Below are 27,546 nucleotides of genomic sequence, written 5' to 3' on the forward strand. Positions count from 1 at the left end.
TGCTGGGCTGGGGAACGATGAAGTTGGAGGCTTGGAAGGGCAGGGAGCCGGAAGTGATGAAGTCATTGATAGTGTTAGAGATAGTGGCCTGGTGCTCGTCTGTGGGGTCATGGTCCAAGGATAAGTAGGAGGAGGTGTCTGAGAGTTGGCGCGTGGCCACAGCCTTGTAGAGATCGGCGCGCCAGACTACCACGGCATCTCCCTTGTCGGCGGGTTTGATCACCCAGTCTGGGTTGTTGCAGAGTGAGTGGAGGGCTGTACGTTCAGCGGGGGGGGGGGGGGGGGTGATTAGAGTGAGAAAGGGGAGTGGAGAAGTTGAGGCGGTTGATGTCCCGCCAGCAGTTTAAAATAAAAAGGTCTAAAGCCGGAAGATGGCCATGAGGGGGGGGTCCAAGAGGAGGGGGCCCGTTGGAGACGGGAGAAGGGGACTCCTTCCCATGGAAGAACGCTTTGATGCGGAGGCGACGGATGAAGAGCTCCACGTCATAGCGGACGCGGAACTCATTGAGGTGGGGACGGAGGGGAAGAAAGGTGAGGCCTCTGCTGAGTACAGATTGCTCAGTAACATGTCAAGGCAGACCATTCGGTAACATGTAATGTGTTAGTACACCATCATGCCGCGTCACGCCCCGCAAATTTTTCGGTGACCTGATACGTCAGTCAATGATGCGGGCAATCACCGAACAAATCGGCAAGTGGGACAGGCCATTTGAGTGGACCAATATTTGACTAAAAGTGAAGTTTAATTGCAAGGTATGGTAGTTACTGCCATCTGTTGTTGACAGGAACAGCACTGTCAATGCATTGGGAGGGAAATGCTCGGCTCAGTCATCCGACAACCCGTGAGCTGTGGCTACACAGAGCTGTCCTTGTGGTGATGTTGCCTAAAAAGTTGAAATGCAGAGCAAGCCTTTGTTGTGTTGTTCACCGCTCTTAAGAACGAGGCCTTTTTTTTTTTAGTTTAGTTCAGAGATAGAGTGCAGAAACAGGCCCTTCGGCCCACCGGGTCTGTGCCGACCAGCGATCCCCGCACACTAACGCTATCCTACACACACACCAGGGACAATCTACCATTAGACCAAGACAATTAGCCTACAAACCACCGCGTCCTTGGAGCGTGGGAGGAAACCGAAGATCCCGGAGAAAACGCACGCGGGTCACGGGGAGAACGTTGCAAACTCCGTACAGACAGCACCCGCAGTTAGGATCCAACCCGGGTCTCTGGCGCTGTGAGGCAGCAACTCTACTGCTGCGCCAATTGTCAGTGTATATACTAGGCCCACCGCTGATTTCCCGGCCCCCTTGGTTCCAGAGCCCTTCTGGATTATGCGTTTTGCCGGGCCAACAGAGGTCACGGCCTTCGAGAGGAGTCCAACGGTACCGGAACGGTTCGCCTAGGCCGCCAGGGGGCCAAGATACCGGCTTCTCCGAAGTCGGGTACGGGAAACGGATCTGCCGGCTTCGACCTCAGGCAGCAAATCCCACCCTTCGATCGTTGCAGAAGCCCCGATGAGGTCGAGATCGGCTGATGCATTTTCAGAGGAGAGGGGACTTCTCACCAGCAATGTTGGAGGCCCTGACCTTCCACCTAACTCATTGGAGAACTAGCTTTAATTGGACTTAAATTTGCACTAGAATGGGAAGGTACCTCTCCCTGCGTGGCATGAACCAAGAGCTCTGAGTGTCCATTGCCGCATTCCTTCCAGGCATCATCTCATCATGAACATAACACCTTCAAACACCTTAGAATAAAGGGGAGGTCATTTAAGACTGAGGTGAGAAAAAACCTTTTCACCCAGAGAGTTGTGAATTTGTGGAATTCCCTGCCACAGAGGGCAGTGGAGGCCAAGTCACTGGATGGATTTAAGAGCGAGTTAGATGGAGCTCTAGGGGCTAGTGGAGTCAAGGGATATGGGGAGAAGGCAGGCACGGGTTATTGATAGGGGACGATCAGCCATGATCACAATGAATGGCGGTGCTGGCTCGAAGGGCCGAATGGCCTCCTCCTGCACCTATTTTCTATGTTTCTAAGACAACATGTTCGGGTCCACCACCGATTTTCGGGCAACTGATGGTGGAGCCTCCTCTAATCCGCGAGAGAGCCCGCTTGAAGTTGCCCGATGACAGCCGAGTAGAAACTGTCCCTGAAGAAGGTTCCCGACCCGAAACCATCACCACCTGTTCCTTTTCTCCAGAGATGCTGCCTGACCCGCTGAGTTACTCCAGCTTTTTGTGCCTGTCTCCTGAATCTGGCGGTGTGCGTTTTCACGCTTCTGTGCCTCTTGCCAGATGGGAGAGGGGAGAGTAGTGTCCCGGGTGAGACTGGTCCATGATGATGCTGCTGGCCTTGCCGAGGCAACGCGAGGTGCGGATGGAGTCAATGGAAGGGAGGTTGCTTAGTGTGATGGTCTGGGCTATAACATATCTTGGATGGAGCTGTTCCCAAACCATATTGTATGCAAGTATGTATACAGGGCCCTAGTGAGACCACACCTGGAGTATTGTGTGCAGTTTTGGTCCCCTAATTTGAGGAAGGACATTCTTGCTATTGAGGGAGTGCAGCGTAGGTTTACAAGTTTATTCCCGGGATGGCGGGACTGTCATGTGCTGAGAGAATGGAGCAGTTGGGCTTGTACACTCTGGAGTTTATAAGGATGAGAGGGCATCTCATTGAAACATTTAAGATTGTTAAGGGTCACGCCAGAGGCAGGAAACATGTTCCCGATGTTGGGGGAGTCCAGAACCAGGGGCCACAGTTTAAGATTAAGGAGTAAGCCATTTAGAACGGAGACGAGGAAACACTTTTTCTCACAGAGAGTGGTGAGTTTGTGGAATTCTCTGACTCTGGAGGCAGGTTCTCTGGATGCTTTCAAGAGGGTTAGATAGGGCTCTTAAAAATAGCAGAGTCAGGGGACATGGGGAGAAGGCAGGAATGATTGGGGATGATCAGCCATGATCACATTGAATGTCTCGAAGGACCAAATGGCCAACTCCTGCACCTATTGTCTATTGTCTATTGCAACTGCACAGCCAGCAAACACAGGGATCGGGGGTGAAGCATGTTGTCTATAAGGAATGATTCTGTGTGTTTACATCAGGTTATTGCTTGCATAGGCTGTTTCACAACTTTCACACTTGCAGGAATTTACAGCATGTCTTGTCTTTCTGCTGACTGGTTAGCACGCAACAAAAGCTGTTCATTCTGCCTCGATACACGTGACAATAAACAAAACCAACCTGAAGTATTTGTGAGGTGAAGCTAGACAGGTTGACTGGGTGTCACTAGACTGCATTCAGGTTGTCATATGATTTTACTCCTTTTTAACCAGAGTGACTTGGATGCCAATAAGGGTTTAAAGGCTGGCACAGTGGCGCAACAGGGGAGTTGCTGCCTCATAGCACCAGAGACCCAGGTTTGATCCTTACCAAGGACCGCTGTCTGTGCGGAGTTTGCACGTGCTCCCCGTGACCGTGTGGGTCTTCTCCGGATTCCTCCCACAATTTAAGAATAAGGGGGTAAGCCATTTAGAACGGAGACGAGGAAACACTTCGTCACACAGAGAGTGGTGAGTCTGTGGAATTCTCTGCCTCAGTGGGCGGTGGAGGCCGGTTCTCTGGATACTTTCAAGAGAGAGCTTGAGAGGGCTCTTAAAGATAGTGGAGTCAGGGGATATGGGGAGAAGGCAGGAACGGGGTACTGATTGGGGATGATCAGCCATGAATGGCTCGAAGGGCTGAATGGCCTCCTCCTGCATCTATTGTCTATTGTCTAATCCCAAGGCGAACAGGTTTGTCAGTTACACAAAATTGCTGGGGAAACTCAGCGGGTGAGGCAGCATCTATGGAGCGAAGGAAATAGGCAACGTTTCGGGACGAAACCCGGAAGGAAATAGGCAACGTTTCGGGACGAAACCCGGAAGGAAATAGGCAACGTTTCGGGACGAAACCCGGAAGGAAATAGGCAACGTTTCGGGACGAAACCCGGAAGGAAATAGGCAACGTTTCGGGCCGAAACGTTGCCTATTTCCTTCGCTCCATAGGTGCTGCTGCACCCGCTGAGTTTCCCCAGCAATTTTGTGTACCTTCGATATTCCAGCATCTGCAGTTCCTTTTTGAACAGGTTTGTCAGTTAATTGGCTTCTGTTCATTGTTAAAAATTGTCCCTGGTGCGTGTAGGAGAGCGCTAGTGTACGGGGCGATCGCTGGGGTCGGCGCGGGCTCGGTCGGCCAAAGGGGCCTGTTTCCACGCTGTTTAGTTGACCTTGTTTAGTCTTTTATTCAGCTATCTGTGTCCGTCTGATGCCAAAATCAACAGCCAGTCTTTGCTCAGACTCTAAGTTATCTCTGACCGCAAGGATTAACAAATACACCAGGGAAAATGTTTAAACCAAAGATTTTTTTTTTTAGACAAAAATCCGTGTTTGAGAATCATTTGATATTAAAATAACAGCTTTTTAAGGTTATATACAGCAGACAATACAAACGGAATCTTACTCCATTCTGGGCACAGCTGAGCGCTTCATAAATTACAAAATGGCATATTGGAATATTAAATGCTTAAATATATAAAGCAAAAGAAACAATTAACACTCACAATTCTGCACAGCTATCCTTAGCTATGGTGATAAAGTCAATATGACTTGGAAACATCCCTGCGGGTAGGAATTGAGTTAAAGTGTTACAGTTAAACTGGTATAAATAGGGCGTTGGGGCGATGTTATTGGAGACACCGGAACTGTGCCGTTTTCAATGGGCCTGTCCCACGACTGCCGGCACCCGTCATAGGTCGCCGAAAATTTTCAACGTGTTGAAAATTCAGTGGCGACCAGAAAGACGCTACGACTCTTTGGGTGGCCACTCACGGCCATACAGGCGTCACGTGTCGACATGTCGCGGGGTGACGCCTGTATGGTCGTGAGTAGTCGCCCAAAGAGTCGTACCTTGTTCTGGTCACCGCTGGATTTTCAACACGTTGAAAATTTTCGGCCACCTGCTGCGACTATTGACGGGTGCCGGCAAGTCGCCGAAAAAACAAACTCGCGTAAGTGGGACAGGTTGCACTTGTGTTCAATTTCTATATTCCAGTGCCCCTTTCATTAATAGAACATGTGTTCCTGTTCGTGCGATCGGACCCACTAACGTGAGGCGTGCCGCCAGTGCGTGTTGGCCCGCCCTGCACGGATCCTCCCGTGGAGCGCACTGCCGCTAAATGTGGGTTGATGAAGGCTCATCGACGTCGGGCGGTTTCGCATCTCCGCGGGCAACGGATCAGCGGGCGTAGGCGGGTTTGGTTTGCTGGGCTGCGGTCAGGGTGACCATCACACCTGGGGTTTGCCTGGTCGGTCGGTCTCGTGGCGGGGGGGGATAGATGAACTCTGAGCTGAGGGCAAGGTGGGACAAGTCTAGTGGGAGTTAACTGAAGTGGCGTTGCGACTATGTTGGGCTCGCTTTGGACTAAGACACTTGCAGGAAAACCTATCGGCTGCTTGGAGTGGCATGTATACTTTGGGAATGCTTAGGTAGCTCGGATGTTTCATCCTGGGGAGACTTTGCTGCATTGGTTTGTTGCTTAAAACATAAGACAATACACGTTCAGAGAGTCAGGTCAGTGCATCCTCTTTGCATTGTACTCTCATCTCAAATGGAAACAGCCAAACTTGCTGTTTTAAATCTCTCTCTGTCTGTCTCTCTCACACACACACACACCCAGACACACTCACATGTACTCGCACACGCTCACACACACGTAGACACAGTCTCTGCCAGCGGTTAAGATTGTGATGTTAAGCCTCAAGTTCCACTGGACGAATCATCATGGTGGTGGTCTTCAGGGGGTAGGTTCTTCCCCTCCAGGACTTCCAGAAGATGCCCCGTTTCCTCTCGCGACGCTGCTGGGGCTTACTGGCAAAATATTTGCCGTTCAGGTTGGCTTGCCCGCAGGTGGTGAACCACCATCCCCCTGAAACAGGCACAAAGGTGGGTTGGAAGTTAATTGGGGGTAAAGTAAGCACCTCATTGGTCATCCCATTGAATACCCACCCTCTGGTCTGTGAGAACAGGGCCACCCCCCCCCATTCGGTGGGCCAGAGGGGCTGTTTGTTTCCACGCTGTATCTCTAAACTAAACATCCGGGGGAGTTTCCAGCATACTCCTCCCTCCATAGTTCTCTCGCCTTTCATGGGAAGGTGGGCTTTGTTAGAATACGACCGTTGATGGGAAGACGGCCGGTGGGATAGGAATTTGGCCGCCTGAGATTCCTCTTCGTGCATTGGTCATAAGTGATAGGAGTAGAATTAGGCCATTCGGCCCATCAAGTCTACTCCGCCATTCAATCACGGCTGATCTATCTCTCCCTCCGAACCCCATTCTCCTGCCTTCTCCCCATAACCTCCGACACCCATACTGATCAAGAATCTATCTAACTCTGCCTTAAAAATATCCATTGACTTGACCTCCACAGCCTTCTGCGGCAAAGAATTCCACAGATTCACCACCCTCTGACTAAAGAAATTCCTTTCTAAAGGAACGTCCTTTAATTCCGAGCTGGTCCGAGACTCTCCCACCAGCAGTGCTATTCTATTGTATCAGATGCCCCCGCAGCTGAGGTGCCCCCCCCCCCCGTCCGCTAGCCTTGGCACTGACCTGTCAGGTGTTTGGCACAGTTCATGTTGAACTGTAGATCATGGTCCTGGTCTCGAGTGGAGAAACGCAGGCCGCTCGATTCACTGATGGCGTTCTTCAGGTTCCCAGAGACGGGGTTCTTGAGGGTGATGGTGTAGTCGGTGGCCTCGCTGCCCAGGCTGAAGGGGTACTCTGTGTACTCCGTGTGGTTCTCCCAGTCCTCCAGCTCGATGCGCAGCAGGTAGCTGCCCTGGCGTACGATGGTGTACAGCTTCTCCAGACCCAGCCAGAACTCACCTGCGAGCGGGGGGGAAAAAACCCCAAACATGAACAGGTGCAGGGAGGCACTGAAGATGCTTGTTTACACCGAAGATGGACACACACAAAAAGCTGGAGTAATCCAGCGGGTCAGGCAGCGTCTCTGGATAGAAGGAATGGGAGATGTTTCGGGACTGAAGAAGGGTCTCGACCCGAAACGTCACCCATTCCTCCTCTCCAGAGATGCTGCCTGTCCCACAATAGACAATAGACAACAGGTGCAGGAGTAGGCCATTCGGCCCTTTGAGCCAGCACCACATCATTCAATGTGATCATGGCTGATCATCCCCAATCAGTACCCCGTTCCTGCCTTCTCCCCATATCCCCTGACTCCGCTATTTTTAAGAGCCCTATCTAGCTCTCTCTTGAAAGTATCCAGAGAACCGGCCTCCACCGCCCTCTGAGGCAGAGAATTCCACAGACTCACAACTCTCTGTAAAAAAAAGTGTTTCCTCGTCTCCGTTCTAAATGGCCAACCCCTTATCCAGCATCTGCAGTTCCTTCTTATACAACTAGTGCACTACCGTACCTCACCAGGAGGGAGCAGCACACCCCAACTCTCTACACAAAAGGTGGACACAAAGTGCTGGAGTAACTCAGCGGGTCAGGCAGCATCTCTGGAGGAGAAGGACTGGCTGATGTTGCGGGTCGAGGCGCTTCTTCAATCTGCCCGTCCCGCTGAGTTACTCCAGTATTTTGTGTCTCTCTTTGGTTCAAACCAGCATCTGCAGTTCCCGCCTACACATTTCCTTATTTGATTAAGACAAAAAACCTCCTGTTTTGATTAAAACAATTTCCCAGAGTGACAGCACCCATCTTTGCTGGAATAATGCAGCAGAGAAAAGTCATCCTGTTTTAATTGTGATAAAACCCCATGAGGTCAGGTATTTGTTATTTGGGGTTACTGCCCCGTAAACAATGAATTCCTTTACAATGGGTGCCTTCCTGCTGACACAATCACCCTCCTTAACGCAGAAAAACAACTGGTTAGTGATGCGATGCTTGGACCACGGCACCTTGGCCTTTCCTGACGTAAACATTTCATACTGACACTAAACTAAGGAGTAGCTAACCCTAAAACAATTCAAAGATAGACACAAAATGCTGGAGTAACTCAGCGGGACAGGGGGTGATGTTTCGGGTCGAGACCCTTCTTCAGACAGGTCGTGAACGAACGTCAGTCTGAAGAAGGGTCTCCACCCCGAAACGTCACCCATTCCTTCTCTCCAGAGATGTTACTCCAGCGTTTTGTGTCTACTCGTATTCGATGGACAGAGGTGAAATTTATCCTCCAGACCCCAAGATACAAACAATACAACGCGACGGGGCAAAGGAACACAGCACTAAATACTATTTACCCGTGAGGTTGCCAAATCCATCCTTGTACGCCTGCCAAAGGCGGTCAAAGTCAATGGACCCATCCATCCGTCTCTGAATCACAGTCCAGCCACCTTCTGTGGAAACACAACAAACCATTGAGCATTCCCTGACATGAGAGATTAACGTCTACAGGAGTAAACTTCTCCATTAGTTCAAACTAAAATGCGGCAGACGACCGTGGCCATTCCAACCACAACCGTTGGACAGGCTAGATGCAGGAAGATTGTCCCCGATGTTGGGGAAGTCCAGGACAAGGGGTCACAGTTTAAGGATAAGGGAGAAATCTTTTAGGACCGAGATGAGGAAAACATTTTTCACACAGAGAGTGGTGAATCTGTGGAATTCTCTGCCACAGAAGGTAGTTGCGGCCAGTTCATTGGCTCTATTTAAGAGGGAGTTAGATGTGGCCCTTGTGGCTAAAGGGGTCAGGGGGTATGGAGAGAAGGCAGGGATGGGATACTGAGTTGAATGATCAGCCATGATCATATCGAATGGCGGTGCAGGCTCGAAGGGCCGAATGGCCTACTCCTGCACCTATTTTCTATGTTTCTATGTCACACTCGAATGAAGATGTCTATTTTGACAGCACTGGGAAATCTGTGGGATTCATTGCCACAGACGTCTGTGGAGGCCAAGGCAATGGATATTATTAAAGGGGAGATTAACAGGTTCTTGATTAGCACGGGTGTCAGGATTTACGGGGAGAAGGCAGGAGAATGGGGTTGAGAGGGAAAGATAGATCAGCCATTATTGAATGGTAGAGTAGACTCGATGGGCCGAATGGCCTAATTCTGCTCCTACGACTTGTGAACACAAGACCCAACCCAGTTTACACAAGTGTCTCTGCTCCTCAGTGAGAGCTGTTCTTAACCTCATCCAGATCCCAGACTCTGCTTCCACTAGCATCCAAATTCTTACCATCGGTCATTCGACAGAATACTTCAAAGGACTGCGAGCCCACAGGCTGGACTCTGTACACTCTAGTGGTCTGCTGTCCTTCAAGGAATAGTTGGTGACAGTCAAAGGGAAGTTCTGCAAAACAAAGAGGGAATCCATCAATTAGGCTTTGGGCATTTCTTTACGTTTCGTGAAGTTTGTACATTAAGGAAATGTAACTCTTTACTTGCACGGAGCTTATATCGCCTCTAGTTTACTTTAGTTTAGAGATACAGTGCGGACACAGGCCCTTCGGCCCACTGACCAGCGATCCCCACACACTTAATACTATCCTACACACATTAGGGCCAATTTTACATTTATGCCAAAGCCCATTGACCTACAAAGCGGTACATCTTTGGAGTGACTCTAGGAAGACCCAAAATATTTTATATAGCAGTCACATTGGCAATGTGGGCAGCCAATTTGTGTTTACTAAGCTCCTACAAGCTCCTCCTAAGCTCCGACAGCGGCATAATTAGTGTTGGTAGTGTGAATACTGTGGATCGCCCTTACACTGTTCCAAATGTGTAGGAAGGAACTGCAGATGCTGGTTTACACCGAAGATAGACACAAAATGCTGGAGTAACTCAGAGCGGCAGGCAGCATCTCTGGAGAGAAGGAACGGATGACATTTCGGGTCGAGACCCTTCTTAAGACTGAGAGGCAGGGGAGATGGAAACGAGAGATATGGAAGAGATATGGTGTGAAAAGGACAGATTAAAGGGGATGAAGTTGAAGGACAATGTAGAGAAGATCATTGTTATTGACAACGAGGAATACAATGTAAACTTGAATCAGGAGGAGAGACAGTCAGCCTGGTCGGAGAACTAGGATGGGGAGAGAGAGGGAAAGCAAGAGTTATTTGACGTTAGCAAAGGTGGGCTGTAAACTGCCCAAGCTAAATAGTGCCGTGTCATTGCTTTCAACACTACAGCATCCTTTAAGAATGGGACAGGTGTTGTGTTCAAATTAATACAGACCCAGCCTTCAACTTACATCCTTTACACTCTGTGCAAACATATTTCCAAGTGTAGTTTAGTTTGGAGATACAGTGTGGAACCAGGCCTTTTGGCCGACCAAGTCTGTGTCGACCAGTACATTAGTTCTAACCTTCACACTAGGGACAATGGGGAGGGTTACGGGGAGAAGGCAGGAGAATGGGGTTAGATCCGCCATGATTGAATGGTGGGGTAGACTTGATGGGCCGAATGGCCTGACGCTGCTCCAATTCCTTGCGAGTGTGCTCCACCACTCAATATGATCATGGCCAATCACTTATCTTAATACCACATTCCTGCTTTCATCCGAGACTCCTTCTTCAGAATCAGAATGCTTTATTGTCATTCCATGTGTCACATACAACGAGATTACTGTGTCTCTCCATTTAAAAGAACTTCATTCACATACTCATACTTTTTACACTCCCTCCCTCCCCAAACCCACCCATGGGTTCACATTTACATAAATTAACACTGTCTCCCCCCCCCCCCCCCCCCCCCCTCCTTCCCCATAACCCGCTCCCGAGACAGAGTTCAGTTCCAAGATAGCTGATGGGTAAAAGCTGTTCTTGAGTCTGGCAGTGCGTGACTTTAGCGACCTGTACCTTTTTCTTGCCATTTGTATCTGAAAATGTATCTATCTCCTCCTTACACAGATTCAGCAAATTTGGCCTCCACAGTCCTCAATTGAAATGAATGCCACAAGGCCACCATCCTCTGCTCACCTCAGCCCCAAGTCCTGTGATGAGAGTTTGTGACTGCTTGTTCTAGACACCCCTGCCAGGGCAACGTCTTTCAGATGTCCAGGTTTAATGTCCTCAGAAATTTGGGGAGATTTATCTCGAACCCCTCTCCCTCTTCCAACCTCAAATGACATGTTACGACGGCATTATCTAACCTTGCCTTGTATAGTTACACCGCCATCTCAGCGGGTGGTCTCGTTCTGGATCTGTGTGAGAAATCTTCACGATCTTTCACCCAGAGAGTTGTGAATTGGTGGAATTCCCTGCCACAGAGGGCAGCGGAGGCCAAATCACTGGATGGATTTAAGAGAGAGTTAGATAGAGCTCTAGGGGCTAGTGGAGTCAAGGGATATGGGGGAGAAGGCAGGCACGGGTTATTGATAGGGGACGATGAATGGCGGTGCTGGCTTGAAGGGCCAAATGGCCTCCTCCTGCACCTATTGTCTATTGTCTATTGACAATTTACACTTCCACCAAGCCAACTAACCTACAAACACGTATGTCTTAAAGTGTGGGAGGAAACCGAAGATCTCGGAGAAAACCCATACAGGTGGGGGGGGGGGGGGGGGGGGGGACACACATGTTCTTTTAAAAATATTCTTGTTGTTGTTTACAATGTGTTTTACAGAGTATCATGTTTCCATATCTGTTGTGGTGCCACAAGTAAGAATTGCATGATTCCGTTTCGGGACATTTGACAAAAAAACACTCTTGACTCTTCTGCGGCACAAATTTGGGACATTTTCCACATGGAAGATATTAGCCGGGAAAACCAGGAACTGCAGATGCTGGTTTATACCAACGATAGACACAAAGTGCTGGAGTGCGGGTCGGGCAGCATCTCTGGAGAAAAAGGGCGGGTAACGTTCAGGGTCAGGACCCTTCTTAAGAAGAACAATCCTTGAGTTACTGCTACCGTACAACTGATATTGCTAGAAGGTGCAAAACTAACATATTCACAGAGTTTTGGCTTGCTGAAGGTAAATTCACGCCAAGCTTTAAAGCAGGGCCGAGAACAATGTTTCGTTATTCGGTAAATACTTCTGAGTTTTACTCTCCTCTTCAAAAAGAATGGCTCGACCTTGAACAGAGAGGCATTTTGTGCAATAGAATTGATTTATATTTTTTGTGCAACGAGCAGCGTGTATTATTTGCTTGAACTTTGTACATTGGCAGTTCCGCGGTGCCAACTCGCCAGATCGCAGCTCCCTTCAAAGGTTCAGCTCTTGTGTTGCAATTTAAAAAAGGTTCTTTACCCCTCTCGGGCAAATATCAGGAGGTTTGATCTTTGCACAATGTGGGGGTGGGTCGAACCCGTCTCTCTCGGTGGTGATGGGGATAATATCTCCCCGCTCTGCTTTACAATACTCTTCTCACCAATTGCCAGTGGCATTGGTGTGTGTGTGTGTGTGTGTGTGTGTGTGTGTGTGTGTGTGTGTGTGTGTGTGTGTGTGTGTGTGTGTGTGTGTGCTCGTGTGTGTGTGTGCGTGTGCGCGTGTGTACGAACATGCACTGTACTCCCACTTTGTCCACTTTACCCTTACTTTGAGCCCTGTATTAATTTACACGCCTCTAAATACATTTACAAAAATAAGCTAATAATGTGAAAGGAATCAGTTCAATAACTTTAAAATCCCCTGGATTCTATTTCCAAGTGACTCTTGGGGTCTGAATTTAGTAGCTGCTTCATGCAGTGGATGCCTCGTGAGTTTATATTTTACTTTAGCCAAGGACATTGCCTGTGTCGCCTAGCTATGGTGTTTTTAAATTTCTCTCGTGCTAATGTGAGTATGGGAATGAAAAGTTCATGAACAAGGCGATTTTAGACAATAGACAATAGGTGCAGGAGTAGGCCATTCGGCCCTTCGAGCCAGCACCGCCATTTAATGTGATCATGGCTGATCATCCCCAATCAGTACCCCGTTCCTGCCTTCTCCCCATATCCCCTGACTCCGCTATCTTTAAGGCCCTATTCAGCTCTCTCTTGAAAGCGTCCAGAGAACCGGCCTTGCTTCCTACACATCATGGCTTAAGCTGGGGGGATGAAAACAAATCAGTTCAATAACACTAAAATAATTTTTTTTTTAACTTGGATTCTAGGTAAAGTGTACGTAGGTCTGGATTTATTAGCTGCTTTGTTCAGTGGATGGGTCGCCAGTATATATTTTCACTCCAAGGGTTAAACCGAGTGTGGAGATGTTACACTAGTCGAATCTGAGCGATTTTCAGTAAGGGCGTTGCAATGCACGGCTTGCTGCTTCACTGCGAGTTTTTTTTCCTCTCTCATATAAAGCTCTAAACAGCAACAAAGGCAGCTCAGTGTTGTTCATGGTGAAAGGATTAGAAGGGCTCCTTCGGGACTTCTTAAGAGGCTAAAGTAACCAGGAACTTTTACCTAGTTGTCCTGGGATCCTTCTGCTCCCCGCTTGTAAAAGCAGTCAGGCATTCCAGATGGCTTCATCTGAAAGAACTGGGTCACTTCAGGCAATTAACGCCCACAGAACAGTTTCTCTGCTGGTTTCCTCTCATTTTAAACTCATTTTAGTGACATGATCTCTTGCTGGTAAACCCTGGCTCAGTCAGCAACTCCCTGCTTGCAGCACAATAGGTATCAAAGCCACCATCTGTTGTACACTTTCATTGTGGAGATAATTGTAACACATTGATCTTATTTTAATTCATCTCCACGCCTTTTAATCAGATAACAGGTACATGTAGTGCAAGATGTATTAGGTATAGGGGTTTAATCACAAAGAAGGCAGAGGATTAGGCAAAAGTAGGCAAAAGTGCTTTGGTAGGCAAAAGTGCTGGAGAAACTCAGCGGGTGCAGCAGCATCTATGGAGCAAAGGAAATAGGCAACGTTTCGGGCCGAAACCCGGAAGGATTTTTCAGCACTTTTTTCAGCACTTTCCAGCACTTTTGTCCACGAGGGAGAGAGAGGGATGGGTGGGTGAGTGGTATAGCCGAAACCCTTGAAGGAAATAGGCAACGTTTCGGGCCGAAACCCGGAAGGGTTTCGTCCCGAAACGTTGCCTATTTCCTTCGCTCCATAGATGCTGCTGCACCCGCTGAGTTTCTCCAGCACTTTTGTCCACCTTCGATTTTCCAGCATCTGCAGTTCCTTCTTAAACACAGGAGTTTATCTTTGTATTCTGAACTCTTATCTTTGTATTCTTATAGAAACGTACAAAATTCTTAAGGGGTTGGACAGGCTAGAGGCAGGAAGATTGTTCCCGATGTTGGGGAAGTCCAGGACAAGGGGTCACAGTTTAAGGATAAGGGGGAAATCTTTTAGGACCGAGATGAGAAAAAAAAATTTTCACACAGAGAGTGGCGAATCTGTGGAATTCTCTGCCACAGAAGGTAGTCGAGGCCAGTTCATTGGTTATATTTAAGAGGGAGTTAGATGTGGCCCTTGTGGCTAAAGGGATCAGAGGGTATGGAGAGAAGGCAGGTACAGGATACTGAGTTGGATGATCAGCCATCATCATATTGAATGGCGGTGCAGGCTCGAAGGGCTGAATGGCCTACTCCTGCACCTATTTTCTATGTTTCTATGAACTATTTAAACTGTTGCAAAGTTAACAAACAATTAATCTGAAGAAGGCTCCCCAACCCAAAACATCACCTCTCAAAGAAGTGCAGATGGTGGTTTATACCGAAGATAGACACATGGTGCTGGAGTTACTCAGCAGGTCAGGCAACATCTCTGGAGAAAATGGGTGGGTGACGTTTTTGGTCGGGACCCTTCTTCAGACTGAAGGTGGGAGGTGGGCGAACAGCTCCCTCAGCGAGAAACGTCCAGGACCAAGTAGGGGCAGCCCTGGTCTTTTCTCACCCCCCCCCCCCCCCCTGCCAGGATCAGACGGAAGAAGGGTCTCAACACGAAACGTCACCTATCCTTCCCCTCCAGAGATGTTGCCTGACCCGCTGTTACTCTGGCAAGTTGTGTCTTTTTAAAAAAAAAAATACAAGCTCCTTATTCTCTCCATTGCCAAGACCTTGCTCAGCCACTTTCCCCCCCCTCCCCCCCCCCCCCCCACTATGCCTTCTCCCCATATCCCCCGACTCCGCTATCTTCAAGCAAGCTATCTAGCTCTCTCTTGAAAGTATCAAGAGATACTCGTGCCCCATGTCCATCTTGCCCTGTATACATTTATAATCCACTCCAGCGCTCCACATCCAGCCTGCCAAAACCCCCTTCCCATATCCTGATAGTCACTAGTATACGCTGGTGCACGCACAATTCCGCTGGTACACACTGGCTCAGAAGTTACAGAATCAGAATGAATGCTCCCCCTAGTATAATTATGCTACAACTCCATCTATTCAGATCAGTTTATCACCACGTGTACCAAGGCTGCCTATATTGTTGCGTAACTAACCAGTCAGCAGAAAGACAATGCATGATTACAATTGAGCCATTAACTACCCCAGACTCCACACTGGCTGTGGGATCAGTGTCCACGACAGATTATGGACACTCCCCCCCACGAGCTCCTGGATCCATGCCGCCAAAATATTCTAGCACAAACTCCGTCCGATGCACCTTCCCATCATTGCAAACCCTGCCAAAGGACAAAGTCGTGACCATCTTTTCTAACTGCTCGTTGATATCCATTTTATTATACCCTGAAGAACTGTGGGATATTGGTCCATGTAAAGGTGCTAGATAAATGCAGACTGGTGTTGTGGCTGTGAGTGCCGTTGTTAGTTTAGTTTACTGTGACACAGTAGTTGGTGTTGCTACCTCATAGCTCCAGCAATACAAGTTCAGTCCTCGCCATGGCTGCTGTCTGGGTAGTGTTGGCATCTTTTCACAAGATCTTAAGTGATAGGAGCAAAATTAGGCCATTCGGCCCATCAAGTCTACTCCATTCAATCATGGCTGATCTATCTTTCCCTCCTAACTCCATACTCCTGCCTTCTGTTGGATCGTGCTGTGGCAGCAGGCAAGGAATTTGCATTAGGAAAATTGAAAGTTACATAAACTTAATATAGAGGGTGTATGGAACCAGCTGCCAGAGGAGGTAGTTGAGGCTGGGACTATCCCAACATTTAAGAAACAGTTAAACAGTACATGGATAGGACAGGTTTGGTAGGATATGGACCAAACGCTGGCAGGCGGGACTAGCGTAGCCGAGACATGTTGGCCGGTGTAGGCAAGTTGGGCCGAAGGGCCTGTTGTTTCCACACTGTATGTAGTGGTGAGTCTGTGGAATTCTCTGCCTCAGAGGGCGGTGGAGGCAGGTTCTCTGGATGCTTTCAAGAGAGAGCTAGATAGGGCTCTTAAAGGTAGTGGAGTCAGGGGATATGGGGAGAAGGCAGGAACGGGGTACTGATTGGGGATGATCAGCCATGATCATATTGAATGGCGGTGCTGGCTCGAAGGGCCGAATGGCCTACTCCTGCACCTATTGTCTATTGTATGCAAGATGCCGAATAATGAACCCCAGGTTACCACTGTAGCAATGCTCTGAAGGCTGATTTTATCGTTGCCTCAAGTCTGCACTCCCACCATTTCCGTAACCAACGACATCTCAATCTTGTGTTTCAATATTACTAAATTATATTAAAAAACTTTCCAGATCACAAGTGAAACTGTACTTTAAAAAAAAAAAAAAAAAAAGTCTCTGTTAAAGACTGATAGCTTGTGTCTTTACCTTAGGCATTTGGCCCATTCCTCTCGCTGGCTGGTTTACGAAGTGGGGGAAAGGTCAGTGTGTTTTGTAAGGGAGAGAAGAAAAAAAAAATCTGTTGAACGGTAGCCCTCGCCCAGAAAATAACAACCCACAGAAAAGTCCAGCACGGAAGCTGGAAGTTATTTTGAAGAAAGTTCTTCAACTTTCACTCACTTGGCCCCGTGCCACGTCACTAGTCTCAGTTTTATTTTAAAAACAACAAAATACGAAGAACCGTTTGGAAAGGAAAAAAAAGGCCATCTCCTATTTTGCAGATAAAAGACTTTTAATATGCAGCCAACTTCAACTTTCACCCAGTTGGCTGGCGACCAGAACTGCCGCATTTCATTTGTCAGAAATTCCTAAACAGCCCATTGTCTGGGAAAATCCTCCTCCTCCTCCTGGTTTTCCGCCTAGCCCTGTGCAAGCACTGTCCCTTGTATTGATCAGTCTCCCAACACAAGGAGTGCCCAGTTCTGGGATCGGACACAGAATCAGTCATTACACAAAGCAGATTGTGTAATGTCACTCTACAGATAGACATTTTAAAATCAATTTAAAGAAACGAGCAGCATTATCATTTATATTATATTCTGCCCCATATGTTTATATTAAACATTAAGCAGCCTTGTGCAAGAAGGAACTGCAGAGAGAGATAGACCCCAAAAAAGCTGGAGTAACTCAGCAGGACAGCATTTTCTATCCTACACAACGAGGAACTGCTGAAGATGGACATAAAATGCTGGAGTAACTGGGTGGTGAATCTGTGGAATTCAATGGATATTTTTAGGCAGATACTTGATTGATAAGGGTGTCAGGGGTGATGGGGAGAAGGCAGGAGAATGGAGTTGATAGATCAGCCATGATTGAATGGCAGAGTAGACGATGGGCCGAATGGCTTAACTCTGCTCCTAGAACTTGTAAATTTAGCGGGTCAGGCAGCATCCCTAGAGAATGGGAATGGGTGATGTTTTGAGTCGAGACCTTTCTTCAGATTGAGAATCAGGGAAGAGGGAAACGAACGATTGGTAAGAACAGACATACCTCTCGCAGCTTTTATTTTTGGATGCTTTTGATCTCGATTGCCTTTAATAGTCAGTCCTATATTCATACCTTATACAAGATTCATTCACAAAGAATAATTGGAAAAGAGAGGCCACACCATCCATTTTCTGTTATGTTTCCACTCTGAAGCTACTAGTTCCCAGCAAGATAGTCAAGTCGAGTCACATTTATTTATATAGCACATTTAAAAAACAACTCTCGTTGGCCAAAGTGCTTTACATTTGTTATAAGAATAGTATAAACAAACTACATACATATATACATGTAGCCCTCGCTCAGTGGACGTCAGGAAAGGCTTGGGAGTATAGATACGTTTTTAGTCTCGACTTAAAGGAGTCGATGGAGGGGGCAGTTCTGATGGGAAGAGGGGATGCTGTTCCACAGTCTAGGGGCTGCAACCGCAAAGGCGCGGTCGGTCGCCCCTGAGCTTATGCCTAGACCGTGGGATATTCAGCAGCCCCAGGTCGGCCGATCTAAGGGACCTGGAGGTGGAGTGGTGGGAAAGCAGACATTTAATGTAGGAGGGGGCAAGCCCATTGAGGGCTTTGTAGACATCGAGGAGGGTCTTGAAATGTATACGATAGATCCTTCATGACTCAACTGCAATATTGAAGGCATCGTGCACCATGAAGAGCAGCTCTCAGGATACGAGTAAAGGAGAAAGCCACATTCAATTCATTTCTTCCCCCCCACCACCGACAGCTACGAACTATGGCAGACAGGTTCCCTTTCCCGACCGGCCAACAATTTGTTAGAACAAACAATCACAGAATGTACAGTGTTTTCTACAGGCAGAATCTCAGAGGAATTGGCCCGCTACGCTCCCTGCTCATTACTCATCAAGTGCCCTTTCCCCTACTTGGCAGCCGGCCGGGAAGACATTCCTTGTGTAGCCGTACTGCACACAACGTTCACAGTCCAGCTGGATCTCCGTACCAATTTAACCTCAGCTCAACAGGCATCCGTCAACTTGCAATCCCAGGTTAAGTGATTCAGAGTCCCCAGTACACAGCTAGAGCAGGCCAGGAATGACATGGCTCCATGTACACTGCCATTTGTATTGTACACAAAATGCTGGAGTAACTCAGCAGGACAGGCAGCATCTCTGGAGAGAAGCAAGGGGTCTATTGGTATTGAATGGGCAGTATTGCATGTCTGTTTAATCTGTGTATGTGTGTGTCTGTGTGTGTTAGTGTATGTGTGTGTGTGTGTGTCTGTGTGTGTCTGTGTGTGTTAGTGTGTCTGTGTGTGTGTCTGTGTGTGTTAGTGTATGTGTGTGTCTGTGTGTATGTGTGTGTCTGTGTGTGTATCTGTGTGTGTGTGTGTGTGTGTGTGTGTTAGTGTGTGTCTGTGTGTGTGTGTGTGTCTGTGTGTGTGTGTGTCTGTGTGTGTGTGTATCTGTGTGTGTGTGTCTGTGTGTGTGTGTATCTGTGTGTGTGTGTCTGTGTGTGTGTGTCTGTGTCTGCGTGTGCGTGTGCGTGTGTGCGCCCAATGCACATGCCAGTGTCTGCCTATATTGCAGAGATAGACACAAAATGCTGGAGTTTAAGAATAAGGGGCAAGCCATTTAGAACGGAGATGGGGAAAAACTTTTTCACACAGAGTTGTGAATCTGTGGAATTCTCTGCCTCAGAAAGCAGTGGAGGCCGATTCTCTGGATGCTTTCAAGAGAGTTAGATAGAGCTCTTAAAGATAGCGGAGTCAAGGGATATGGGGAGAAGGCAGGAACGGGGTACTGATTGTGGATGATCAGCCATGATCACAGTGAATGGCGGGTTTTACGTGTACCTGAAGCTTTTACTGCCTCTTATGGAAAGATGGGGGGGGATCAGCGACAGAGAGAGTAATGGTGTTGATTCCAATGATCTGGGTTCAACCCATTCCTCTGATGTTGCATGGGTGCTGGAGTCTGCATGCTCGTAGTCACCATGTGAGCTTCCTCCAAGTGAGACCACACTCAACAGATGTGCAGTTCCCTTTTGAACACAACAGATGTGCAGGTTGGTGAGTCAATGAAGAGTGTGTTGTGAGTGGTGGAATCTGGTGGTAATAGAGGCCATGAAGTTGTGATTACTGGAAATGGCAGCTGGGTGGTCAAAATAAGTTGTGGGCCAAAGGGCCTAATTTGTGGCAGGAATGAGCTGCAGATTACACGGAAGATAAGCCACAAAACGCTGGAGTAACTCAGCGGGACAGGCAGCACCTCTCATTCCTTCTATCCAGAGATGCTGCCTGTCCCACTGAGTTACTCCAGCATTTTGTGCCCATTTTGTGGTGTATGGATGCAACCACGGAGAATGGTCAGAGGAGTGGTCTTTTCAGAATTCCCACATGAAGTGTAGGCTCGATCAGAGAATCTTGCAACATTATTTCCTAAGATTCAGATGTACAGTACTTACTGTCGGCTAATGTTGGTTCATCACTAGGGTGAGGGTGAGGAAATATGTCCATCCTCCGCTTGAGGATCAATTTCCAACTTGGACTGTCCTTGAGGTGTAGTCTGCTTTCTTGAAGCTATAATAAAAAAAATAGCATCATAGGACATAGAAAATAGATGCAGGAGTAGGCCTTTCGGCCCTTTGAGCCAGCACCGCCGTTCATTGTGATCGTGGCTGATCATCCACAATCAGTACCCCGTTCCTGCCTTCTCCCCATATCCCCTTGACTCCACTATCTTTAAGAGATCTATCTAACTCTCTCTTGAAAGCATCCAGAGAATTGGCCTTCACGAGGCAGAGAATTCCACAGATTCACAACTCTCTGGGTGAAAATGTTTTATCCTCATCTCTGTTCTAAATGGCCTACCCCTTATTTAGAATATTATGTATCTGATGTTGATCAGCGTTTGTTTGTTTGTTTGTTGTGTTGGTACGATATATTGCATCTCTCTTCTCCTCCACACGTTGGTATTTTGCCACGACATTGTCCTGTGGCAGCACACACAGTGAATCCTGGCACAATGATCCAACACCAAGTCTGGACTAGAACAAATTCCAATCCTCTCCACACCCAACGACTCCAACCCCTGGGAAAAACAAGCTGGAATCTGGGCGATTACAGACCTCTTCACCACCGTTCCACATTCAGTAGGCTTCCTTGTTTCTCCGACCAAAGACCAGTTATCACAAAGGTAGACCCCAAAGTGCTCCCAGAGTCCCTCAACGGGGCAAGCAGCACCTCTGGAGAAAAGGAATAGGTGATGTTTCGGGACAAGGCCGACCATTCCTTTGGTCTCGAAGGGTCTCAACCCGAAACATCGATTATTCCTTTTCTCCAGAGGCGCTGCCTGACCCGCTGAGTTACTCCAACTTTTTGTGTCTATCTTTGGTGTCAACCAGCATCTACAGTTCCGTCCCATCAGTTATCTCAGGCTGGGTCCATATTAACCATGATAGCATGTCCTATGTTTCCTGGACAGTGATGATATTTTCTTTTATGCACCCAACATAACCGGATACATTTAACGCTTACATCCCTGTGTATAATTAGTGCTGATCGAATAGTGAAATACTTGGATAGAGTGGATGTGGGGGGAAAGTTTCCACCAGTGGAAGAGTCTAGGACTGGAGGTCATAGCCGCCGACAAAAAGGACATACCTTTAGGAAGGAGATGAGGAGGAATTTCTTTAGTCAGAGGGTGGTGAATCTGTGGAATTCATTGCCGCAGAAGGCTGTGGAGGCCAAGTCAGTTGATATTTTGAAGGTGGTGATTGACAGATTCTTGATTAGTACGGGCATCAGGGGTTATGGGGAGAAGGCAGGGGAATGGCGTTGAGAGGGAAAGATGATTGAATGGGGAAGAGGCTTGATGGGCCGAATGGCCTAATTCTGCTCGTACAACTTATGAATTTATGATCACATTGCCACTTGTGTTAACAGGACCCTCTTTTTTTTTTTTAAACCAAAAATAATTGTGATCAACTATGTACAAAAACACACAAAAATACCAACAAAGCCGCCACCATACTACAAAATAAACCAATATACTTAAATATCAAATCACTATTTCCCCATCCTTATTGAGGATCATTCCACCCCCCCCAGCGATCCCAGAAATCCCCCAGGGCGCCCGTGGACAGCCAGTGATCCTTTTCTAGTGCCACCCGGGCCCGGACGTAACCCTGGACAAGGGGCAGGCAGCCAGCTCAGGCGGGGCCCAGTTCCACTGCGACTCGCGGATGAATGGCCAACTTGACCAGGCCTAGGACATCAGCACCCTCCTCGTGATCACACACACACACCTTGCTTTGCAGAACCTTGATCTGGATGTTCTGTTTGTCCAGCTGCCACTGTTGGTCTTTGATTCTCGTCAGCAGTTCATCGATGTTTTTACTTTGAGTTTCCATAATCGACTGCAAAAAAACAAAAAAACCCCAAATGATTGGACAAATAAACTTTTTACAAAGTGCACAAGTACTTTTATATACATTTATAAATTACTAAAGTATGCAGTTTAAACACAGCAGTAGAGTTGCAGCCTCACAGCGCCAGTGACCCGGGTACGATCCTGACTACGGGTGCTGTCTGTACGGAGTTTGTACGTTCCCCCTGCGACTGCGTGGGTTTTCTCCGGGTGCTCCGGTTTCCTCCCACACTCCAAAGACTTTCTAGGTTAATTTGGCTTTGGTGAAAATTGTAAATTGTCCCTAGTGCGGGTAGGATAGTGTTAGTGTGCGGGGATCGCTGGTCGGGGTGGACTCGGTGGGCAGGAGGGCCTGTTTTCACACTGTATCTCTAAAGTCCAAAGAACAAACAAACGAACACTGACAGAGATATTTGGATCTTTAAACAGCACCAAACACAGATTATCTGCTCGTTTGTTAATTAGCCAATTGGGGGAATTTACTTGAGGAAAGTTGAAAGTTACATCAATTGAAGATAGACACAAAATGCTGGAGTAACTCAGCGGGACAGGCAACATCTCTGGGTAGAAGGAATGGGTAACGTTTCGGGTCGAGACCCTTCCTCAGACCGATAGTCTGAAGAAATCAGAGTCTGAAGTCGCAGTCTGAAGAAGGGTCTCTGCCTGTAGCATCACCCATGACCGAAACAAAGACTGGCTTTTCTGTTCACTCTGCGCATTTGCCTTTTACTGAGGGGGGGGGGAATAAACCACCGTACAGAAAAAGAAACCGGCTGTGGAGGAAGGAACTGCAGATGCTGGTTTACACCGAAGAGAGACAAAACATGCTGGAGTAACTCAGCGGGACAGGCAGCATCTCTGGAGAGAAGGAATGGCCCACGTTTCGGGTCGAGACCCTTCTTCAGACCGAGAGTCAAGGGAGAGGGAGATGCAGAGACAGGGAAGAGCAAGGTGTGAAAACGAGACAAAGGGGATGCCTTGCTGCTGCAAGCAAGAGTTTCACTGTTCTACCTGGGACATACGACAATAAAACACTCTTGAAGATCAAGGTAAATGTAGAATAGATTATTGTTAGCTAGGAGAATAAGGGGTAAGCCATTTAGAACGGAGACGAGGGAACATTTTTTCTCACAGAGAGTTGTGAGTGTGGATGCTTTCTGGATGCTTTCAAGAGAGAGCTAGATAGGGCTCTTAAAGATAGCGGAGTCAGGGGATATGGGGAGAAGGCAGGAACGGGGTACTGATTGTGGATGATCAGCCATGATCACATTGAATGGCGGTGCTGGCTCGAGGAGCCGAATGGCCTCTACTCCTGCACCTATTGTCTATTGAGAAGGTGACAACACAGCAGACAGAGGTGAAAATGTAATGGAGGACTGGTCGGGGAACTGGGAAGGATGGGTGGGGGTGGGGAGCAAAGGCGACTCGAAGTTAGGGAAGTCAATATTTATACCGCTGGAAAGGTACAGTTTGACTACCAGGTAGACAAAAGTGGTGGAGAAACTCAGCGGGTGCAGCAGCATCTACGTTGCCTATTTCCTTCGCTCCATAGAGGCTGCTGCACCCGCTGAGTTTCTCCACCACTTTTGTCCGCCTTCGATTTTCCAGCATCTGCAGTTCCTTCTTAAACACAATACGACCACTAGAATGGTACACAGGCTTGGAACACGCAGCTCACGTCTCCCGCCCTCGGCACTATCTGTTCCAGTTTCCGAGTTGGTAAACAGGTCCGATTCACAGCTAGACTATTCTTCGACCCCTGGCCTTTATGTTTTTTTTGGAGAGGGGGTTGGGGGGGGGGGGGGCACCTTTGGCTGTAGCCGAGTCACACAGGAAGGATCACGCCGGGTGAACTTTTTTTTAAACACACATTCTCAAACTGAGCGGTTAGAATTGGAGCGAGTCAGCTCCTCCCGAAGGTAACATTCACTGGAATTTCACCAAATGCCACTCATCTCACGTTTACCCGAGACTCGATTGATCCACCCGTTATTTGATTCACACGGGTTTTAGAGGTGGAATTAGGACATTCGGCCCATCAAATCTATTCCGCCACACAAACATCGCTGTTCACGACTTAAATATTCACAATACTCCAAGTGCATTTATTTAAAGATTTTACCGTGTGTGAACCGGAGACATTTTGATGTGCAGAAAGGAACTGCAGATGCTGGTTTACACCGAAGATAAGACACAAAATGCTGGAGTAACTCAGAGGGACAGGCAGCATCTCTGGAGAGAAGGAATGGGTCGAGACCTTCTTCAGACTGATTCGACCCAAAACTTCTCTCCAGAGATGCTGCCTGTCCCGCTAAGTTACTCCAGCATCTTGTAGACCACCATCTGCAGTTCCTTCCTACACATAGACCAGTGAGATTCTTGCCTGTAGCAGCACAACACAATATGTAAACGCGCGACACTGTAAACAATATAATCAACGAGGGGGAAAACAGTTCAGCGTGCGTCTGAAGCAAGGTCTCGACCCGAATCGCCACTTATTCCTTCTCTCCAGAGGTGAATAGACATTAGGTGCAGGAGTAGGCCATTCGGTCCTTCGAGCCAGCACCGCCATTCAATGTGATCATGGCTGATCATCCACAATCAGTACCCCGTTCCTGCCTTCTCCCCATATCCCCCGACTCCGCTATCTTTAAGAGCCCTATCTAGCTCTCTCTTGAAAGCATCCAGAGAACCTGCCTCCACCGCTGAGGCAGAGAATTCCACAGACTCACAACTCTCTGTGAGAATAGGTGAGTGAATGCCTGTCCCGCTGAGTTACTCCAGCTTTTTGTGTCTATCTCGAGTCCAGAATGTTGGAGTAACTCACCGGGACTTGCATTCATTCATCCATTCATCCATCCATCTCTGGAGAGAGGGGAGGGGAATGGGTGGATGTTTCGGGTCGAGACCTTGCTTCAGACGACTCTACTGTACAAAGCTGCGGCGGGTAAACTCACTCTGATACTGTTGTCGTTGTCCAGGCCAGTCGACTCCTCTCCCCTCCCGCTGGCCAGTCTCCCCACCTTCTCCTGCAGGCTCTGCAGCGCCTGGTCCATCCTCAGCCGGTCGCGACCCATCTCCTCCACCTTGTCCCGGAGGAGGCCGGCTTGGAGGAGGCGAGTCTCGCCCAGCTCGCCCAGCGTCAGGTTGTGAGCCCGCAGTTGCTCCGTGACTCCCCGCAGCTGATCCCTGGTGCGGTCAACGTGTTGCTTCAGCCCGTGGCCGAGCTGCAGGAGGCCGTGGGCGATCAGGTTCACCTCGTCCCAGGACGCGAACTGCATCCTCCTCTCCTTGGCCGAGGAACCTTTCCTGTCGCCGAGGTGGTTGCCCATAGCCCGGGAGCAGCTAGCGGCATAGAGAGCGATGCACAGCGCTCCACCTAGAGCCAGCTTCATTCTCCCCTGCTTTAAAAATAAACTTGGCTCTATTTGTTATTTATCTCTCTTTCTCCCCTTTCTTTCTTTCTCTCTATCTCTCTTTCTTTCTCTCTTTCTCTTTCTCTTTCTCTCTTTCTCTCTTTCTCTTTCTTTCTCTCCTCTCCTCTCCTCTCCTCTCCTCTCTTCTCCTCTCTTCTGCTCTCTTCTCTTCTCTTCTCTCTGCCTTTTTTTTTTTCAATCCTTCCACCACAGTCCTCAAGTCTCCTGTGTTTGCTCGCTGCCTCTCTCCAATGCCCTCCTTTAATAGCAGCGTTAGCGGACACGCCTCTTCGCCAGCATAACACGGTGGCAAACGCGGAGAGGGAACGTCTCCAAACACTCCACCCCCCCCCCCCCCCCCCCCCCCACCCCCCTCACGGGCAGAGGGCGGAGAAAAAAAACACGTTGAAAACTAGTCACAGCTGTTTTGCCGAAGAGTTTTGGTTTTTTTACAAAGTACAAAAAGAATCTAGTCTTCAAACTGCGCTACCTTCCCAAAGACGTGTACGTAGGGAAGAAGTGCAGACGCTGGTTTCAATCGAAGTTGGCCCATATGCAGAGTACTGCCCCTGTCGACTACACATTCAGAAGGTACCATAAAAATGCTGGAGAAACTCAGCGGGTGCAGCAGCATCTATGGAGCGAAGGAGATAGGCAACGTTTCGGGCCGAACCCCTTCTTCAGACCTATCTCCTTCGCTCCATAGATGCTGCCTCACCCGCTGAGTTTCTCCAGCATTTTTGTGTACCTTCGATTTTCCAGCATCTGCATTTCCTTCTTGTACACACTCAGAAGGTTCAGAGGGAAGGAGAGCAGTAATGGGGGTAACAGGTGAAGATGGACACAAAATGCTGGAGTAACTCAGCGTGGACAGGCGGCATCTCTGGAGAGAATGAACGGGCGACGTTCCGGGTTGAGACCCTTCTTCAGACTTCTTCCAAAGACGTGCAGGTTAAAGGACTGCAGGTGCCGAGTTTAAACCAAAAGATAGTTTTATTGTCATGTGTCCCAGATAGGACAATGAAATTCTTGCTTGCTGCAGCACAACACAATATGTAAACATAATACAGAACAGGAGATAAAAGTTCAGGATGTCTATAGACCATATATATATATATATATATATATATATACACAATAAATGAACAGATAAAATGCAATAGGCTGTTATAGACTGGATAGACTCAGTTTGTATTCGCTAGAATTTAGAAGATTGAGGGGGGATCTTATAGAAACTTACATAGAAACATAGAAAATAGGTGCAGGAGTAGGCCATTCGGCCCTTCGAGCCTGCACCGCCATTCAATATGATCATGGCTGATCATCCAACTCAGTATCCTGTACCTGCCTTCTCTCCATACCCCCTGATCCCTTTAGCCACAATGGCCACATCTAACTCCCTCTTAAATATTACAAAATTCTTAAGGGGTTGGACAGGCTAGATGCAGGTAGATTGTTCCCGATGTTGGGGAAGTCCAGAACAAGGGGTCACAGTTTAAGGATAAGGGGGAAATCTTTTAGGACCGAGATGAGGAAAACATTTTTCACACAGAGAGTGGTGAATCTCTGGAATTCTCTGCCACAGAAGGTAGTTGAGGCCAGTTCATTGGCTATATTTAAGAGGGAGTTGTATGTGGCCATTGTGGCTAAAGGGATCAGGGGGTATGGAGAGAAGGCAGGGATGGGATACTGAGTTGGATGATCAGCCATGATCATATCGAATGGCGGTGCAGGCTCGAAGGGCCGAATGGCCTACTCCTGCACCTATTTTCTGTGTTTCTATGTTTCTATTGTGGTCAAAGGAGACTTGCATAGCACAGACAGATTAGCTGAAAAAAAATCAATGTAGAAACGAAGAACTGCAGATGCTGATTGACACCAAAGAAAGACACAAAGTGCTGGAGTAACTCAGCGGATCAGGCAGCATCTCTGGAGGAAAAGTAAAGGTGATGTTTCGGGTCGGGACCCTTCTTCAGTATCTTATCCGTTTCCTTGATCATCTATAGTCAGAGGGTGATGGA

General features: G+C 48.1%; 2 protein-coding genes across 6 annotated transcripts in view; one reads left to right on the top strand and one right to left on the bottom strand.

Moving 5' to 3' along the window:
* LOC116989602 (dedicator of cytokinesis protein 7-like) overlaps positions 1-27,546 on the top strand; it is a 145,476-nt gene that overhangs the window by 25,229 nt on the left and 92,701 nt on the right. The window lies entirely within an intron of this gene.
* Positions 4,377-25,791, bottom strand: angptl4 (angiopoietin like 4). 2 transcript variants are annotated; one of them, XM_033047154.1, is made up of 7 exons: positions 25,067-25,787; positions 21,988-22,098; positions 20,146-20,260; positions 9,238-9,351; positions 8,298-8,393; positions 6,643-6,918; positions 4,377-5,959 (listed from the first exon to the last, which is right to left on the bottom strand). In XM_033047154.1, exons 1-7 carry the CDS (start codon positions 25,502-25,504, stop codon positions 5,784-5,786), a joined length of 1,326 nt encoding a protein of 441 aa, XP_032903045.1. In that variant the 5' UTR covers positions 25,505-25,787; the 3' UTR covers positions 4,377-5,783. The 2 variants fall into 2 exon arrangements, with proteins under 2 accessions (XP_032903045.1, XP_032903046.1); XM_033047155.1 differs by lacking the exon at positions 9,238-9,351 and having other exon boundaries at positions 4,927-5,959; positions 25,067-25,791.

This window comes from Amblyraja radiata, chromosome 29, assembly GCF_010909765.2.
Source record: "Amblyraja radiata isolate CabotCenter1 chromosome 29, sAmbRad1.1.pri, whole genome shotgun sequence".
Lineage (NCBI taxonomy): Eukaryota > Metazoa > Chordata > Chondrichthyes > Rajiformes > Rajidae > Amblyraja > Amblyraja radiata.